The 20379-nt window shown below is 41.3% G+C and overlaps 1 protein-coding gene across 10 annotated transcripts in view; it reads left to right on the top strand.

Moving 5' to 3' along the window:
* TCF20 (transcription factor 20) overlaps positions 1-20379 on the top strand; it is a 214826-nt gene that overhangs the window by 146071 nt on the left and 48376 nt on the right. For all 10 annotated transcript variants that reach the window (XM_081877579.1, XM_081877580.1, XM_081877578.1 and 7 more), the window contains one exon: positions 18817-18910. In XM_081877579.1, coding sequence (XP_081733705.1) covers positions 18817-18910 — 94 coding nt within the window. The remainder of the gene's footprint in view (positions 1-18816; positions 18911-20379) is intronic.

Raw genomic sequence — 20379 nt, 5'->3', positions numbered from 1 at the left:
TTTAAAAAATTGTCTCCCCTGTTCCAATAATAGGCTTTTATTTGTATCATCGCTTCATTATTTTCAGATTATACAAAAAAAGAAACATAAATAATTTAAGCAATTGAGGATAGTGAATATGATGGAACATAAAGGAAATCAAATGTTTCTAAGACTGTTAGGGTGCTCTTCATTTATAATTTGGTTCTTGCTTTGAATTCAACATCAGCTTTGTTTTGATCACCAGAAAGTTCTGCTACTTTATTTTTAAACACAGACTAAATAGTCTCACATGTAAGTCAGACATTCAGTAGCCTACAAACTGTTTTACTAGCTTGCCTTCTTCTACACATTATTGCTCAGGTTGTAACTGCATTCTAGTTCTGAGCTCAGCCATATGCTAACAAGTGTAGGAGGGAATGGGACTATGACATGATATGACTATGATATGATATGGGACTAGTGCAAGTGAGGGCTCCAGGCTAACAGCATGGGATAGTGGAGAGAAGCATGCAGGAACCCTTGGTACTCTCTTAGATGCAATTACCATGGAAGGTGAGTGGGAGATTATGGGGCAGGTTGTTGGATCTGTTTCTGAGCTTTTCTAGATAGTTATCTGCCTAAGAGCAGTGTTAGAAATTCACATAAAAGGTAAAGGTACCCCTGACCGTTAGGTCCAGTTGCAGACGACTCTGGGGTTGCGCGCTCATCTCGCTCTGTAGGCCGAGGGAGCCAGCGTTTGTCTGCAGACAGCTTCTGGGTCATGTGGCCAGCATGACAAAGCTGCTTCTGGTGAACCAGAGCAGCACATGGAAACGCCGTTTACCTTCCTGCTGGGGAGGTACCTATTTATCTACTTGCACTTGATGTGCTTTTGAACTGCTAGGTGGGCAGGAGCAGGGACCGAGCAACAGGAGCTCACCTCGTTGCGGGGATTCAAACTGCCGACCTTTCGATCGGCAAGCCCTAGGCTCTGTGGTTTAGACCACAGCGCCACCCATGTAGAAACTCACATATATAAGCTAATTGACAAATGGCACCTTAATTTAGGTTACAGTCATCACCACGGAATGTCTGCTTGTGATTTTTTCAATGAAATTATTATTGTTGTTATTTTATTGTTGTTGTTGTTGTTATACTTTTATTTTTATTCTTTTCTATACTGCTTTATATTTTAAACACATGAAAACATCCAATAAAACAATCCAGAATAAAACTGTGAATGTAACACTAAGTGTAAGGTGGTTGGAGGTCTGGAGCCTTGAAATGTATGCAGTTTTACATCCTTCTTCCTAACTGGTGCTTCTTTAATGGCCTCATTCTATTGAGCCTAAAGCATCCAACCTGAACTCCCTGCCTTTGGCAGAGAAGTGATCATGGCTCAGTGATGCTAGCGAAGTGCTGGATACGCTTTACTCTTGAAATAAATCATCCACTGGAAAGGAATGAGATCTTCCAGGGCATTATTTTCTCTTGGGACAGTAACCTCTCATTAATTTGAATGGGATCAACAGATAAAATCATATTACTTATGCCATTGAATCCAACTTACATACTGATAGGTAACCCAGCCTAGGTTTCAGCTGAACTGCACTACCAAATATTTTGTGCTTAGCAGAATCAACAGGCGCCTGAACCATAACTTCGCTAGCAATTTAAAATGAATCATAGTGTGTGAAATTCAGTCATGCCACCTCTGCTGCTTCTTAGTCTTTGTGCCCTTATCTCACTATTTGCCAGGCTCACAGTGCTGCAGTGACAGCAGAAACCATAACTGGTAGAATGGCTTTGGTTGGACATAGCAAACCTATGCCCTCTTGGCTGCTCCCTTCCTTTTTGTGTAAAGTACCTAGACCCTCCTGTCTCTAACCCTCCTTTTCCAACTCCACGTCCTTACCACCCACTGCTTCCTCAGGCCACAGCTTGTCAGGCCACTGCCTACTCTGTTCCCCTTCCTTTCTCTTGCATGTGTATAGATCAGGGGTTCCCAAACTGCAGTCCACAGACCACACATGCTTCATTCAGGTGATCCATGCTGTAAATTGTGGCTGAAGACAATAGACAGCACATCTATAGCATTAAATATTCATATTGATTTTAATTGTATTTCTATTGCTTACTTTGTTTCTTATATATATATTTTTATTGTATTACAGCTTGAATTCCATAAAATTGTAAGGCACAGTGCATTACAGTTGCTAAACAACAGGCAGAAAAATCATTAAGTCCACCAAGATGCTCAGCCGTTTTCAAGTAGACTGTGGGTGGGAAGTTTGGAAACCATGGTTTTAGATCATTCTCCCTCGTTCTCCTTCCATCTCCCACATAAAATTCTACTCATCTTAAGCCCTGTGACATTCCTCCAGGGGTTGAATTTCTCATTGTTGCCCTTTCATGCCTCAATTCCCCCTCTCCTGCCCTACCTTTAGGTGGTTCCTCCTCCTTATTTATTAAATGTACTAGTTACTTTTTTCTATGGGAACTCAAAGCGACTTACAACCCTTTAATCCCAAAACAAATCAAACACATACATTAAAATCAGCATTAAAAAAGACAATTATTAAAGTTTGTTCCCCACTGTGCACCTCATACAGCTTTCTTGCTTTGGTACTCACTTTTGCTTCTCTACCTGGAATCAACAATTGGGGCCAATTCACATGCCACTGTGGAGGAGGGGTTGCACAGCCTCTTGGCTTTGTGAAGATTTTTGGAGTGTTTTTATTTGAGGAATTCTGGTTCTTTTTGTTTATAGGTATTGCGGGAATGCTTACAGGATCGTTCTGATTCAGTTATATGAATAGTTGCAAGATTAAGTGCCTCCACAGTCACGAAGGTTATGTTCACATTGGCAGTTTAGTTCTGGAACTCCTGTTTGACATACTCCCACTATGGTAGGGTTCACACTTGCCTAGTACAGTAGTTACTTAGCTTTTAATTAATGCTGTAAAGTCCAGTTATAGTTTGCTGTTTTCCCTGGGGTAAAGGCAATTATGTAAACTAATTGGGTGGCAGTTAAAGTTTTACTCAGAGTATACGTAATTCCATTGAAATTAACGAACATGACCAAGTTAGGTCAATTAATTTCAGTGGGTCTACTCTGAATATAATTTAGTTGAATACAAGACTTTGGGAAGAGAATGTAACTACTTTTTCTATCAGACCCTAAATAGTTCATGTCCTTTGCAAAATTAGCATCATTCTTATTTAGTGCAAGGGCATCTGGGATAGACACTGTTCTTCTCGGTGTGTGGGGGCTGAGCAAAGAGGAGCAGTAGTAGGTTACTCCTGTTTGAAGTGGTAATATGAATAGTACACATGTTGTAGTTACTCCTGGAGTCAAATGTTACTGTTTTAAAAAGATTGGTGTAACTCTCCTTGAGGCTGATTTTGCTGTTATTCATACAAAATAAAGTTTTTGATTGTTATTCATACAAAATAAAGTGTTTGATTGGTTACACACCCCCACCCACCCGAATGTAGGGGGAAAATAATGTAGGAAGGATTCATGTTTTTTCCTCCTTTGTTTTCATTTGTACTGGAACAGGCAGGTACAAGGAATGGTCACTAGACCACATGTGGGTAACCTGTGCCACCATTTTTACCTCTGCTACTAGATTTGGTGCCAGTTCTTCTGCAAAAGCTGTGGCCGTGCCAATATTGTCGCTGAAACCTGTCACTAGTCTTGCTTCCAAAAGTATTGCTGAAAAGTATTTCTGATTGCCCTCCAGTTGGCACAACAGAATGATTCCCGTGCCTTGTGCCCTGCCAGCCTCTGAATGGTCTATCCAGCTCTCTAATGGTCTATCCAGCTCTCTAATCCAGCACCAGTTCCTGCTTCCAGCCACAGCTCACAGTGGTAGAGTGTTTGCTTGATGCTCTACCAAGGTGTATTAGGTGTGACATTTCAAAAAGCCCATTCCATCTCCTTCCCAGCAAGCATGCCTGACATCTGTTCTGGTTGAATGGGAGCTTCTGTTAGCCAGCACACAAGGAGGGCAGTGGTGAGGCCTAGCTGAGGGTGGGAGATCTCCAGGACCAAGCCTGGCCTTCCTCCCCAGGGCTGGGGGCTACTCTAGATTGAATCAATAAAGCAAGATCCATAGAACATTACTATTTTGTGTGTAAGAATCATATTGTTCCTCAGTTTGATCTCCTCCAAGCCATTTCTCCTCTATTTGTCCCTGCCATGTGTGGCAGAAACAGGTCACTGAATGAGTGAAGGGGTGATGGATTGATGTATGTGTGTGTGTGTGTGTGTGTGTGAGAGAGAGAGAGAGAGAGAGAGAGAGAGAGAGAGAGAATATGAATGAATTAATAGTTGATTGAAGGGGAGACTCACCCATACATTTGGCTTTTGTGCCAGTATGTGACCCTCACCATTTTTCTGCAAGGGAATGCCTGAAAAGGTCACCCAGCCTTCATGAGAAAGATATGAGGCTAAGTGGAATATTTATTACAGCTGGAACCTAAGCATGCTTATTTGGAAATGGGTCCCATTGGGTTTAGTGGGATTTACTTCTTAATACAGCATGCTATACACACTTAACTGGGAGTCTCAAAGTTGCTTCTCAGAAAACATATATAGGATTATGCTGTAAATTTGATTAAAATTGCAGTTGTGCAGACCAATCCTATGCATGTTGAATTTACGTATCTGGGGCTTTTTTGTCCTTTTTAAATAGTGTCATCCCAGTTTGCGCTGCTTTAGTCTAGTCGGTTGTCATTAACTAGAGCAGAGCTTTCCAGACATTTCATGTTAGAGACACACTTTTTAGACATTCATCATTTTGCAACACAGTAATTCAGTTTTACTAGCAAACCGGAGGTTAAACTAACCCCTTTCCAGCCCCAGGAGGCGCATGGGGAGCATTCACGCGACGCACCTGCACACTGCAACAGACACACTAATGTGTCGCGACACATAGTTTGGAAAGCTCTGAACTAGGGACTAGTCTAGTTGAGCCTGTAATACGTGTTAAGCTCTGGCTCACTAATGAGGGAACACACAAGAATAGGTGTAGGTAACTAGCTTTCAACATTGGCACCTGAACTCAGGGTAGCAGTCATCACTTTTGTTACGGATTTAGGTGCAAGGAGATAAGGCATACCTAACAAACTGAAATACTTGGGAATGATAAGAATTCAAGGCACTTGTTTCCTGTTTAACACTGGACAGCTTTATAAAGAAGTAGCCTAGGAGCATAAATGGGTTGAGATTTATGTAATACTGTATAGGGTAGAGCTTGCAGCTTCCAAAAGGAAAACTCAAGCATATTATTAAAGGAAAATTCTTATTTAAGAGACAAGTTAATATAAAATTAGTCATATAAGAAAATAGAACAAAGAAAAATGTTAGCTAATATGCTGTCATGGCTCTTAGTAAAGGTAAAGGGACCCCTGACCATTAGGTCCAGTCGTGACCGACTCTGGGGTTGTGGCGCTCATCTTGCTTTACTGGCCGAGGGAGCCGGCGTACAGCTTCCGGGTCATGTGGCCAGCATAACTAAGCCGTTTCTGGTGAACCAGAGCAGCGCACGGAAACACCGTTTACCTTCCCGCCGGAGCGGTACCTATTTATCTACTTGCACTTTTGACATGCTTTCGAACTGCTAGGTTGGCAGGAGCAGGGACCGAGCAACGGGAGCTCACCCTGTGGCGGGGATTGGAACCACCGACCTTCTGATCGGCAAGTCCTAGGCTGTGGTTTAACCCACAGCGCCACCCGCGTCCCGTCATGGCTCTTAGATATTCACAATTTAGACTGTACTCTGATATACATGGTTGAAAACAGTACAATTTATTCCTTAATGTCCCATAATTTCCTCATACATTGTAAATATTAATGATTACAGCAGGAGAACATGGCATTATTTATTAGAACATGCAGTCTCCCTTACACAGAATCCAGTGAAAAGCAAATTTAGTCTCACAGGGTCAGGGAATGTTCAGATAGAATGACATCATTAACGTGCTAATCAAAGGGTATTACATTACAGTGGTGTAAGTGATGGGAGTAAATTTCTGTTACCTTTGGGCACTTCTCTGTGGGAATGTCTAGGCTGGCCTCCCAATGGAAGACACAGCTACTGAATCAGATTTGCACACATGAAGAATTCCATCTCTGTATTCCTTGCATTTAACTTAAGGAGACGAAGTGGGCAGGCCTCCCAGTGGAAGGTACTGACTGGTAATTACATTTGTGTTTGTAAAAATAAACAAAGAGTTCCATATATTTATTTCCTGTGTCTTATCTTAAGGGAAAGGACAATGCAGAAATGTTCCAACCAGCTGGATAAAGTTGGGTTAGTGAAATATAAATCAAGGCTATTCATTAGATCAGCATTCCCCAATTTGGTGCCTTCCAGATGTTGTTGGACTACTACAACTCCCATCAGCCCTGACCATTGGCCATGCTGGCTGGGACAGATGAGATTTGTAGGCAGTGAGCTGGGGAAAGTTGAATGAGACCTTTTGGCTGATTGGGATCTGCAGGTGTCATTCAAAAAATCATCAGTCTTGGGTGGAAGAATTAAATTTAACAAGATAATTATGGGTGTAGGAATTCATACTCTAATAAGTGAGGCCTTGTCAAAAAAAAGTTGCAGTGTGTATACTCAGGATCCCAGCCATGTTTCAATTTCCCTCCTCAACTATCAGTCAAAATTTTGTTTGCTGAGCATGCTCAGTCATTTATTTTGTTTGTGGGTGTGGGGTAACCTCACTGGTGCTCATTCTCAGCTATCATGGACATGACATATAAAAATAGGTCCTCAGTGAGACCAGGAAATTACTTGCTCAAAGAATAAGCCAAACCATGGTTTAATGCAAATATGTAGGCTCCGAAGAGAGGATTGTGGCTGCTTTACTCCTCCCTGGCCATTTTGCTGTTTTGCTTCCCTGTCATCCAGAGAATTCATAGTTTAGCCCTCCTGGACAAATCATAAGCCATAGAATATAGGAAAACCTTGGTTACAGCTTTAAGCTGCAGGGAGCTAAACCATAAGCCCAAATTCCAATGACACACTGAGCCCGGCCATGCACGCATATTTGCCCTAAACCATAGTTTTGCTTAGAATGCCATGTGACCCAGGCCAATAAGATGGTGCCCCTCTGTCCTTTTCCAGCCATTTGATTCCATCCCCTGCCCCGCCCCCATTATTTCACACACACCCTCCCCTGAGTAAGCATGCATTCTGTGAACACTGAGCTAGCTCAACCCTCATTGCGCCTCTTTCTTGGGGTTTTGTACTTTGACAGTTTTTTCCTAAATATGTTTCCGTACTTATGCAAATGTTAATTAGATTACTGCAACCCTCTGTGTAGGTGGTGTGCTTTTGACTACATAAGCAGCAGCACTAGGGGAGTGGAATTGGAAGTAGCATATAGTGTACATGTGGGGCCTTGCAAACAAAATTGTGTGTGAGAGAGAGGGGGGGGGGAGAGAAATTTCAAAGCAAGAGAGTAAGTGTTGAGTGTCTATATCTCTATATATCTGTGTAATTTTCAGCCACTCCGTCCTCCCCACCACCCCAATTTTTCATTTCACACCCCCCTCAACTGCCAACCAGCATTCTGTGGGTATTAAATATGCATAGACCTTATTAGGTTTAGGTTTTTTTGTGCCTGGCTGTTGCCATTTTAGCTACATAAGCAGGGAATTGTATAGGAATTAGGCATGATGATGCCTAAAATGGCAGTTTGAGCAATCAGTTAGTTACCTGAGACAAGGCAGGCTAATTCCTCTATTCTTTCAGAGTAGCAAGGTCAGTGGCAGCCAGGATACCATAACTCCCTGCCTGCACAGATAAGGGAGGTGTAATAACTGTGGTGAGTGCAGAGGAACAGAAAGCAAAAGTAAGAAGAGAAGGGAAATCTAGGAGAGTATTTCAAGAAAATGATTAGATAATTAGATGAAGGGAGAAGCTAATAACCATTAGGAGCGATATTTACAGCTTGTAACACATTGTACTGGTGAGTGTTTAGATAGTTTTTCTTTCAACATACTTTCTTACCACACCAGCTAAAAATGAATATAGAAAAGTTACAGGCTATGGTTTATATTTTGGGTCAGTGGACCGCAATAAGCTGTGTGGGTGTGGTTTTATTACTAATCTTATGAAGGCATGTGTGTGTTCAGCTATACCTCTGTTTTCTCCTTTTCTAGAAAATGGAAGTCTCTCTTGCAGAGTTAGAAAGATCTTACATTCAGACATCTTCTAATGTATTTGGTACCTTTTCCTTGCAAATGAGGGATGATTTTACTTGGGGTAGAATACCAGCAGTCAAGTACCAACAACAACAGGCCCTGAGTTTCTTTAATTTCCTGCATTGTGCTTCTGTTTGCCAAATCCAAGGTTTATTGTTACTGAATCTTGGTGGATTTATCAGTTATCAATCTCAGAACACAGAAAATGCAAGGTCCCTAAGTAGCCAGTTGACTTTTCTTTGGCTTTTTCTGCTTGGCTTAATACTGAGTTATTTCACTAACAGACAATCAGCTTTTTGGAAATGGGTGAGTGTAGTACTGCTTTTATATATACTGTAAACTTCCTGTTTCCTTAAGGGATTAATTTGGCAACATGTACTCTGATTTTCAGAGAAATTAAAATAGGTTTTAAGCATATGAGGCAAGGATCTTGGATGGTAAGTCATGTGATAATTGATGACAGCAATTTCACACATTCTGGTCAACCAGTGATAACTGTAATTATCACATGAATAACATACTATGCAAACTCGTGCTATGAAGAATTTCTAGCTCTCAAAGCTTTAGCATCCAGACCTTCCCCTGCAGAAATCAAAGTTTAAATTAATGTATTTTCAGTAGTGCCTTCCAAAACTGCCTTCAGGGAGAATGTGCTGGAACCATCAAGAGGTAAATGTTTCTTCCTCCCTCGCCCCATCCCCTTGCCTGAGACCCTTGAAGGAGGACCTGTTGCTTAAATATTTACTATAGATCTCTATAGATCTATAGTACTATAGATTACTATAGATCTCTCTCATATCTTTCTGGGGACTTTTGCCTTTTTGGCAGGAACAGGAGTGCATCTAGTTTTTAATATTTTTGAAATGTTAAGATTTTGTTCCAAATTTTGTAAAGTCCCCTTTTTTGGTGCTTCAATGTGTTGTTGCCAGGGGGTGGGGGTTTTTTGGCTAGAAGGTGGCATATAAATAGTTACAGTAACAAGAACATTAAAGATGGGGCAGCAAAGGTATTGACTAATATTCTGTATTTGGGGGATAGCGAGTGAAAGATGGAATACTTCCTTCAAGTAATTTCTCTGTTGATGGAAGGAATAAGAGCAATTGACTGTAGGTCTGGGATATCTGACACCTGTTGTTCTTTGTCCTGCTCCCAATCCTTGATTAACTTTTAATATTCCAAATCCCAAATGTTACACTCTAAATTTCTGATGCAGAAATAGTTGCCTGGAGAACTCTGTTTCCTTATCACTTCAGGAATGTTATGTGCATATCAGTCTATAATTCTGCCATATAGAACCTCTTCATGCTATTTGTATCTTGTGAATGAACTCAGCACCCCCTCTTTTTTGAAATAAATTCTGCTTTCATGGCCATTTCCAGATGACATTTAATGCAACAGTGTTGCAGCTTGGGGAAAATAGCATTTTATCAGCTAATTGTGGTGGACAAGTCAATAGATGTACAGTGGTGCCTCGCAAGACGAAAAGAATCCGTTCCGCGAGTCTCTTCGTCTAGCGGTTTTTTCATCTTGCGAAGTAAGCCCATTGACGGCTTAGCGGATTAGCGCTATTAGCGGTTTAGCGGCTTTTAGGGGCTTAGCGGATAAGCGGCTTAGCGGCTTAGAAAAAGGGGGGGGGGGAAGGAAAAAAACCCGCAGGATCTCGCAAGACATTTTCGTCTTGCGAAGCAAGCCCATAGGAAATTCATTTTGCGAAGCACCTCCAAAACGGAAAAATCTTTCGTCTAGCGAGTTTTCCGTCTTGCGAGGCATTCGTCTTGCGGGGCACCACTGTATGTATGTATGTGCTTCAAATTACAGTTATGCATTGTGTTCTGTAATGCATACCTGTTAAATATATAGCATATGAAGCACTCTAGCTGACTTGCATATTTTGCTACTGGGATTTATTATAAGGAAGAGGCCTGTTAACCAGTTGTCTATTCTCTTACTTTTGCCCCCCTTTATGGAGTTCTTGCCAAAGCACTTTCAGCACTTTTAGAGCAGAAAGGCTAAGTCTGATCACAGTGTGAAATTTCTTTTCTCTGTAGACTCCGTGGAGATTCCTAAACCAAAGAAGGGAAAATCCTTGGCTTAATTCAGTGTTTTGCATTTCAAGAAGGTTGCTGCCATCTGCTGTCACTTTAGATGTAGGACAGTTTGTAAAATTAAAGATGGATAGATAGGGGGTAGGTGTAATATTATAGGTATTGTATTACAGTTGACTCGCATCTTACATATGGGTTTTGTTCCAGGCATATTGTGTAAAGTTGAAGTCACATATAGTCAAAGCAACCCTTAAAAACCAGAAAGTGGCCCATAAAAACATAGTGCAGCATTTACTGGTGCACAACAAGTGATGTTGTTATCTGCCTGACTTGCTGGGCTCTAGCAGGCTCTTTTGAGGTTGTCTGATCTTGCGAGAGCCTCCCAGAGCCCAGTAAGCACTCTGTGTCTTCTGTGCATTTAATTTGTGCAATTTCAACTGGCCGGTCTTCAACAGCATAAGATTGAAACTGCACATGTTAGACACATGTAAGTTGCAGGTCAACTGTATTTATTTGTAAAACTTCCATTCCACTTTTCTTTCCTAAAATAAAATCAAAGACAGGTAACAATTCAAGGAATTAAAAGCAATCCAGAAGCACAGTAAAACAACAATAACAATTAGCAATAAACCCAAACCTAAACCAGCAGACAGTAATAACAGCAATACCAGTAATCAAAAGCATAGCAAGGAGTTACAAATTACAGTACCCACTATCAAAAGCTTCCTGTAATAGCCATGCTTTCACCAGGTGGTAATGGGAAAGGCAATCTGACGTTTGCTGTAATGAGTCCCAAAATGTGAATCAATAAGAAACACATTCCAGATTACCGGCCTCCTTCCTCACAGTTTAAAAAGGACTCAAACACACCCTCCGAGAACTCTACTGTTGGTTCCCTAGGGTATCTATTTTGCTCCTCTGCTTTGATTAAGATACTTCAGTTGTATTGGTTTTTATGTAATAAATCTCAGTTGTTAATTGCCTGGGGCATGCAGGTGAAAGTTCACATCTAGCTCAGTTATTGAAATATTGTTTCTGGGAATAATAGGCACTTCCACTCAGAAACCATTACTTTGAAAGATACCCTACAAGCTGAGTAGATTTTTAAAAGTTTCTTAGGAAACATTTGGTTGAAGCATAGGGTGAAGGGTTGAGCCTATGCAAGAATATATTTGAAACTGTTGAGGCTCCTTAGCAAACTCAGAAAAATTGCCTATTACCTCTAAATATAAATCTTTGAGAGACTGTTCACACTTGTTGACTATACTACTCCATCAGGTGATGATTTGAATATGTGAATAAGCCACTACAGATAGAGCACTCATATAAACTCAGATGCTGTTATTTCCAGTAGTGTCAGATCGCATACTGAGCAGCAAGTTATCGCGTGCAGTGAGGGCTTGGTTCATCATTAATTTTGGTGCCCCTTATTGTGTTGAGCATCACAACTCAAATATTACAAAGGTCCTTCATGGAAATGCATCTGTATGTCTCTGTACTTTCTCAGTGGTATTGTGTAATGTTGAAAAAATGTTATTAGAGGAATCCTTCTCTAAGTCATTTTTAGTAGACTTGTAGTTCAGTGTAGTGTTAGAGACATAAACAATGTAGCAACACATTAGACTCGTTTGGGATCATCAAACCCTTCCTTACCCATGAAGCTGAGCTTAAATAAGCTGTTACATTGCACTTCAGTGTTTCTGATTCTTGCTGTATTGTGGGGTCAGGAAGCTAGGTACACGGTGAAAAATGGTTCAGATAGTCTGTTGCCTGGGCAAGCAACAGTCTCCTCAGTGTGTAGTTTGTCTACCACTGCTTCTGCTGACCTCTTCCTATAAACTTGTATGCCCTTTGGTCTGTTTCACATCTCTAGATGTATCACATTAGAATGACAGCTGATTGTGTCCAGGGCAGCTGTCTACCAGCTCCACCTGGTATACAGGCTAAGACCCTACCTGCCCGCAGACTGTCTCGCCAGAGTGGTGCATGCTCTAGTTATCTCCAGAATGCGGCAGCTAGACTGGTGACTGGGAGTGGCCGCCAGAGAGATCTGCATTGGCTCCCAGTACGTTTCTGAGCACAATTCAAAGTGTTGGTGCTGACCTTTTAAGCCCTAAATGGCCTCGGTCCTGTATACCTGAAGGAGCGTCTCCACCCCCATCGTTCTGCCCGGACACTGAGATCCAGCGCCAAGAGCCTTCTGGCGGTTCCCTCACTGCGAGAAGTGAGGTTACAGGGAACCAGTCAGAAGGCCTTCTCGGTAGTGGCGCCCACCCTGTGGAACATCTCCCTTCCGATGTGAAGGAAATAAGCAGCTATCCTATCTTTAAAAGACATCTGAAGGCAGCCCTGTTTAGAGAAGTTTTTAATATTTAATGCTGTATTGTTTTTAACACTTGATTGGGAGCCGCCCAGAGTGGCTGGGGAGACTCAGCCAGATGGGCAGGGTATAAATAATACATTATTATTATTATTATTATTATTATTATTATTATTATCATTATTATTATCATCATTATTATGTCATAGTGTTTTTCTTTCTTTACCCACATTAGTATTTAGAAGTATCCCTTAGTAACCAGTGTTGAGCATACTAAGGCAATATTTTTATTTAGTGTAAGGTGGTTCTGTGGTCTTTATAGTTTATGTACATCCTGTTTGCATATTTTTAAAAATTCTGCATATGCTGTATTTTTTTTTAAAAAAACCCATAATTTACTGCTTAGTATAACAAAAGGACAGGCATCGTGTAGAAGGGAGAATTACATTTTCAGCCTGTCAATTCTTTTAGACTTATGGGCTCAGTTTAAAATGCTGGGTTTGATCTGTAAGGCATTTTGTATCTCAGGACCTCCGTACCTATTCCTATATGAACCTAATCAGACCTGGATCTGTGCGCTTTCTCTGAGGGATGTGTGGAGGGTGGCAGCATGAGAACAGGCCATCCCAGTGGTGGCTTCTCATTTGCAGAATGCTCCTCCCAGGGAAGCATGCCAGACACCATCATTGCTTGCTTGTTGGTGCCAAGCTAGATCTATTTACCCAGACCTTTGATTTTTACTTGGGAGGTTAGTGACTTATGGGTTGTTGTTTTACTTTTTAGTGCTCATCTTTAGGGGAAGGTTAAGATTTGCCCTTTTATAAACACAGTATTGTTTATTATGCTGTGTTGCTTTATGATACTTATCTCTATGTAAAAAGCAATGGATAAATATAATAAATAAAATACAACACATGCATACAGTATATATTTAACTAGTTTAGATCAACAATGTCCTGGGTTCCTTCAGGAGGAAGGATGGGACAAACATTGAATGAATAAATAGATATCTGCCTAATTTTTTGTTTCTGTCGCTGCTCCCTAATATGATGGTATCTAGGTATCTGCTATTGACCCATTGTGATCCCTTACCCCACATTTTGGTTTTTGGATCAGATGTAGGTAGTTTGAAGAGGAAGAACTTTCCTCAAGGTACTTGTCAGGATGTATTGAAAGTTGGTACCTGTTGTGCTTGCTGTTCATAGTCAGCCGTGAGATTCTCAATTTGTACCACATAATGCTGTTTGATTATGGCTCACTTAGAGCAGAACATTTTAGAGCCATAATAATAATAATAATAATAATAATAATTTTTATTTATACCCTGTCCTCCCCAGCCAAGGCCGGGCTCAGAGCGGCATACAAGCAATAATAAAAACAAGTTAAATGATTACAACTTAAAAGCAAAATTTAAAAATACAACATTAAAATATTGAAACATTAAAATATTAAAATGTAGCCTCATCGCAGAAGGAGAAGGAAAAGAAAATGAAAGAGAGGGAGGGAATCAAATTGGCTCCAAGCCAAAGGCCAGGCGGAACAACTCTGTCTTACAGGCCCTGCGGAAAGAAATCAGATCCTGCAGAGCCCTGGTCTCGTGAGGCAGAGCGTTCCACCAGGCCGGAGCCAGAGTTGAAAAGGCCCTGGCTCTGGTTGAAGCCAATCTAACTTCCTTAGGGCCCGGGACCACAAGAGTGTTGCTATTTATGGACCTTGAGGCTCTCCGTGGGGCATACCGGGAGAGGCGGTCCCGTAGGTACGAGGGTCCTAGGCTGTGAAGGGCTTTAAAGGTCAAAAGCAGCACCTTAAATCTGATCCTGTACTCCACCGGGAGCCAGTGCAGCTTGAAAAGCACTGGGTGAATATGCTCCCATGGCAGAGACCCCGTGAGGAGTCTCGCTGCAGCATTCTGCACCTGCTGGAGTTTCTGGGACAGCTTCAAGGGCAGCCCTGCGTAGAGCGAATTACAGTAGTCAAGCCTGGAGATGACCGTCGCATGGATCACTGTGGCCAGGTCGGGGCGGGAAAGGTAAGGGACCATGAAACTGTAGCTCACCTGTTGCTGTCATACATTATGATTGTGGCACAATGTTTCTTGCTTTGCAAAACTTTGAAAAGGGCTGGTAGGCTACAGTGTTTGCTACAGTTGTTGTATAGGGATCAAAACCTTTGGCCCCTAGACTATTGGCCATGCTGGTTGGGATTAATAGGCGTTTGAGACCAACAATTTCTGGAAGGTTCCTCACCCCTAGTCCAGTAGTTTCCATTTTTTTTTTTTTAATCCAGTTTCCTCACATTTAATTTCAAAAGAACATTTAAAATAAAAAATCATTGCACTGCTGGAGAGACTGCAGACAGCCATGTACCTGTTTTCATATGCAGGGGCCAGCTATACAAATTAAGCAGATAAATAAATATGGGGAAAGCAAAATGTTACTTAGAGAAGGATCTGAAATACTTTCCTTGAAACTTGAATTTGTTTTATTCTGGGTTGTTTTATTTCATGTTTTGATGTGTTGTAAACAACTTTGAGATTTTTTTTCTTTAAAACATAAAGCGGCATAGAAATGAATAATGATGACGACGATGATGGTGATGATAATGAATTCCACCACAAAAAAGACTCCTAGACATTCCGTTGCGGCAACTGTAACCTAGGTTAAAGGTGCTATTTGGCGATTTGCTTACATATCTGAATTTTTAATACATCATGTTGTTGTCGGTATCTATGTGTCTCAGGAGTGCCTTGGGGTGAAGTCAAACTGTTGGAAGGTTACAGCCCCTGCTGTGGCTGTAGAGACCAATACGGGATAAAAGGAATGTAACTGGCAACTACTGGCCATACACACTGTGGATGACTGTAACAAAAAAAGAGATAATTCCAGTCATAAGGGAAGAACAAGTGTTTTAGAGAACAACATAGATACAACCAGTGCATTTTACTATACATTAGTTATTTGTTTATGTTGTTACATACTGTTTCGTTTTTGTTACGAAAGCAAATACTTAAAAAAGAAAGCCTATCCCGGTTGCTGGGATTGATGAAAGAGGTTAGTGCAATGCACAAGCTACCAGTTGGGAGGAAGTCGAAGATAGTTGTCACTCTCAAGTTGTGGTGCTTGGAAATTAAATGTCAAAATCTCTGATATAAGGCAAGGGTTAGGTTGCTTCATTTCTGGAAATGTTCCTTTTCTTTTTGCCAAGATTGTGGAGCTTTGTGCCCTATTCATTCTTGAAAGAAGCAGATGGCTTCAGGTCCCAGGAGGTGGAGAAGCTGGAGCTATTATAGTGCTCGTAGACTGGAAAGCAGCAGCATCTGTCAGATTGGAGACTTGTTTGACAGCAGGGAAGCTGGCAGCAGTAGCAGATGAGTTCTGCCGGGCACAGTCGGTGGAGCTATAGTTCAGTAGAAAGTACATTTGTGTAGGTGGTTGAGGGTAATCCTAGTAATCACGCAAATGGGACTTTTATTCCTGAGGCTAATTGCTGCACTGGGGGAGTGATTTTTGGAAGTGACAGCTGGGGAGAGAAGGGTTAGCCTTCCCCAAGTGTCAGCACCCCTGAAAATTGTAAACACCCTCTGTGGTAAACAGGCTCAGAAAAAAGCTCCTATTCATATGAACGGGATCTTTTTTCAAAACCAGGAATTGGTTGGGGGAGGGGGGAGAAGTAGAGGCAAAGTTTAAATAACTGTGTATTGAGAGTGGAGGGCCCTCAGGCTGAAAAAGCTTTCCCACTCCTGTTCTAATCGACTTTTTTATAATGAATTTTTATAAATTTTCCAATATTTACCCAATATTACCACAGTTTTGCCAGTTATACAGATTTCAATTAATATCAAGGTAATTCCAATTATTTCCAAATTTATCCAATTTACAGTGGTGCCCCGCAAGATGAATGCCTCGCAAGACGAAAAACCCGCTAGACGAAAGGGTTTTCCGTTTTGGAGGTGCTTCGCAAAACGAATTTCCTATGGGCTTGCTTTGCAAGACGAAAATGTCTTGCGAATTTTTCCGACTTTTTTTTCCTCCCCCTCCCCTTTTCTAAGCCGCTTATCTGCTTATCTGCTTATCCGCTAAGCCGATAAGCCGCTAATAGCGCTAATCCGCTAATCCGTCAATGGGCTTGCTTCGTAAGACGAAAAAACCGCTAGACGAAGAGAATCGCGGAACGGATTCTTTTCGTCTTGCGAGGCACCACTGTAATCAAAGTGGTTTCTCACGCTCCTTGATCAGTGTTTTTTATCCAGTTCTTGTGTTGCTGCAGTTCATATTTTTATTAACATCTAATTACATTTCAGTTGGAATATTAATCCTTAAGATAACAGCTGCATTTTAAGAGATTACTATTCATCTTAATACCTTATCTAACTTTCTATAGGATTTCAAATGAGGTACTCTTATTATTTTCCTTTTCTCTGCATGTGTCAGTCTGAATATGTCCAATTATAAAGTCCTTAGCCTTTATCTGCTGTCCCATTCTTGAAATTCCTCCAATTGCTGTGATCTCTCAGCATAGCTGGGGTGGGGCTATTCCTGGGGAATTCTCAAAATATCTCATTAGTTCCCTCCCATCGTGCTTTCATCTTGCTTGGTGTTTCTGGACAATAACATAATCCAACAGTCCACTCTTTCTCACTACTCAATCACCGTCTAGAAATTTTCACAGCCCAAGAAAGAGGGATCCAGCTTCCGCTGCAGGGGATCTTGGAGTACTTTCATTTCAATTAATGACCATCAGAGTCTCCATGGCTCCAAATTCCTTTCATCTTTACAACTTCATTTTGGCCAAAGTCCACTTAAGTTGTATCTCTTATCTGTTGTTTTTAAGAGGGGGGGTAGAGATGGTATCCACTCTAATTTTCCAAGATAATCAATTCCAGTATTAGAGCTGTCCCCATCTCTTTAAACCACACACAGCTAACTGTTCTTTTAATCACTAGTTTTATTTCATACTGCAATCCAACTTCATTTTGTATCTTTAAAATTTTATGTCTGGAGAGGGTTGCCGAATCATTAATAAGGAAACTCAAAGTAAACAGGAAACTGGAGGCTTCCCTCTCTGCTATCTACCGCCCACACTGAATAAAATCTCTTTCTCAGTTCCAAATCTCAGATCAATGCAGCTGGGTAATTCCGCAGTTCTGATGACAACATCTTCTCTCAGAGCGTGCCTGACTTTAAAGCCAATTAAAAATCCAGTTAGCAGAAGAACCTCTGCTTCTTAATGGGGACGTGGGAGGGTTTTCACCAGACGAATTGCCTTTACACTCAGTGCCTCCCTGCCCTCTGCTTTCCATGCTGGAGTGAGAGCCAGGTACCGAGACGGACTGCGAGTTAATCCCGTTCCTCCCTTTCCTGGGAGGAATTTCCAAGAATGATTTACCCTCTACCACTCTTGTTTTTCCCCGCCTTCAATCCCTGCAATGTTGTGGGGGCTGCCTCCATTAAGGCAGATCGGAACTGGAAACCCGCTAATGGACGTAGAGATGTAGTTCTTACAATAATGTGAGCAAGGGATGAGGACAAGGACACCAAATACTAAGAGCCCAGGTCACTCTAGCTCCCCCAATAAAACATTTGAGGGGGCAAGTTAATGGGCATTGAACCTTCATTGTGAAAGTGCATCAGAGGAACACAGCTGCTGCCTGGCACTGGCTCACATGCTCCGCAGCTACACTCCCTCTCCTGCCTACCGCCACTCTGTTGCCAGGCTTGGGGGCAGGGACTGATGCCAAAGGAGGTAAATGGACTGTGTGTGCAGTGTCTTGTGATTAAAGAGGCTGCAAAGCCTAAGGTGCATAGGATCGGGGCGGGGCCTTACCTACCCCCCCCAATATTTTATGCAAGTTGGTGCCCCTGGATGAGACAAATAAAGTGCTAGGTAAACAAGCACACAAACAGTATTGTGAGAAGATAGTGTGTCAGAATGAATAATCATCCATGTGTTTGCAGTATTTACAAATACTTATTATTAAATAATGCCCAGTTGAAAACTTTTAGGCATAGAGGGCGTTAGGCTATAGGGCTTGGGAATACGAGAAGCTGTGAGCTGTGGACAACTGAGTAAGGTTGACACAGTTTCTGATATTGCCCTTGTTCATTTTACACCAGTAGTTGGAAAAGTGTGGTGTCAATTTTATTAAATAATCCTAGACAAAAGAATTAAGCAAATGAAGCCTTTTGTAGCTGTGTGTTTGGGTGTCTGTAAAACAGTGGCACAAGATTTGTATACGAGTTAGTGTTCTATCTTTCCATTTCTTTCAGAAATGTTCTCATTGCCAGGAGCCAGGAGCCACCCTAGGCTGCTACAACAAAGGCTGCTCTTTCCGATATCATTATCCGTGTGCCATTGATGCAGGTAAGAACAAGGAAATGATTTTGGAATGACTGTTCACTGGTTTGATCTAGAAGACTATAAGAGAGGCATCGTGAAAATCACTAACCACTTAAAAGTAACCTGTGAGAACTGAATGCGGCACCATTATATAATAAATCACAACACATTATGGAAAAAGAATTTGCTTCAAATACCAGATTTTATGTTTACAAGTGTCAACCTCAAGACAAATATTTACTAATGCAGAGTTTAAAACCTGTTTCCTCTTGGAAAATAATTAGGACTTCTGCCAAAGTATGCTAAAAGTAGAACAGAAAGGATCATGATTTGTGTGGTTTCTGCCTTTCCTCATTTGAAGGAGTGAATTGAATTATAGTACCTGCTTCCTCTATTAGTATAATTAGATGTAATCATAAGACATTTGGAGTGCCAGAGATTGGCAAGAGACTAAAATGGCAGACCAGTGAATGGAGTTGGAACCAGAGAGGATAGCTATTGTTGAGCTGCAAAGCACTTCAGAGCATTTGCTGTAACAACAAGCTTGTGTGTTGTTACATTCTTTTTACTGTCATATAAAAATCTTACTTGAAGAATCTTTTGTGTTAGCATATCCTTGTATAGTGTGCCTCTCATGTGAGTCGGCTCTTATGCTAGATAGTTTTGGATGCGCATGTGTTGGAGCTTTTTCTTTGGATTTTGTGGAGCATATGAGACTGGTGCCTGCTTCCCATACTGGTATTTCAACAACATGGAGTTGCTTCTGCTTATAATCCTGACATGACTAAATAAAACTACCTTCTAAGAAAGACATTGAATTCTTCTGAGTCAGCCTTCTATTTTTGGCCTCTCTTAACTTTCCGTAACATAGACAGGAATAGTCTTACTACTGTCGACTGCCTCTGACATAAGAGTGGGAAAATTAAAGAAGAGTACAGATATTAGTAGTTGCTAGTTAGTATGGTCAAACGTACAGTATGTAACTTTCATAGGATGCTGTGGATCTAGATGATTAAAAACCGAGATGAAACATTGTGAATGAGACTGAGACTTGTATGTCTTCCTGCAGTATAGATGCTGTACTTGGTTCTTTAAGAAAACAAAATTTTGCAGCTGAATTAATTCTGTGCAAGGAAGTAAGAATTGTACCCCTCCCACCACTAACGGCTGGAAAATTTACCAAGCCCCTCTCTCTGTTTTTCTTTTCCACCCCTCTGAAGGTTGTTTTGTTTTGTTTTTGTTTTTAAAACTTGCTTGGTTCCTGTCACAATGAGTCAAAATTAGCCAGTACCAACTAAGTATGAAGAAAATGTGTGGGATCACATTTATTTATTTGGTTTTCCTTTGTTGTCTGGAGTTTAGAAGATTAATGGAGTTTGGAATATTGAGGTCTACCTGCCCTGTAGGAAGAGAAGCAGCAGCCAAGAGTGAGGTTCTGCCAGTTCCACATGCTTCTCCTCTCACCAGCCAAGCTGGGCCTAGCCTCCCACTCT

Source organism: Podarcis erhardii (genome assembly GCF_964252035.2).
Source record: "Podarcis erhardii genome assembly, chromosome: 10".
In the NCBI taxonomy this organism is placed as follows: domain Eukaryota; kingdom Metazoa; phylum Chordata; class Lepidosauria; order Squamata; family Lacertidae; genus Podarcis; species Podarcis erhardii.
This window is presented reverse-complemented; position numbering and strand designations above follow the sequence as displayed.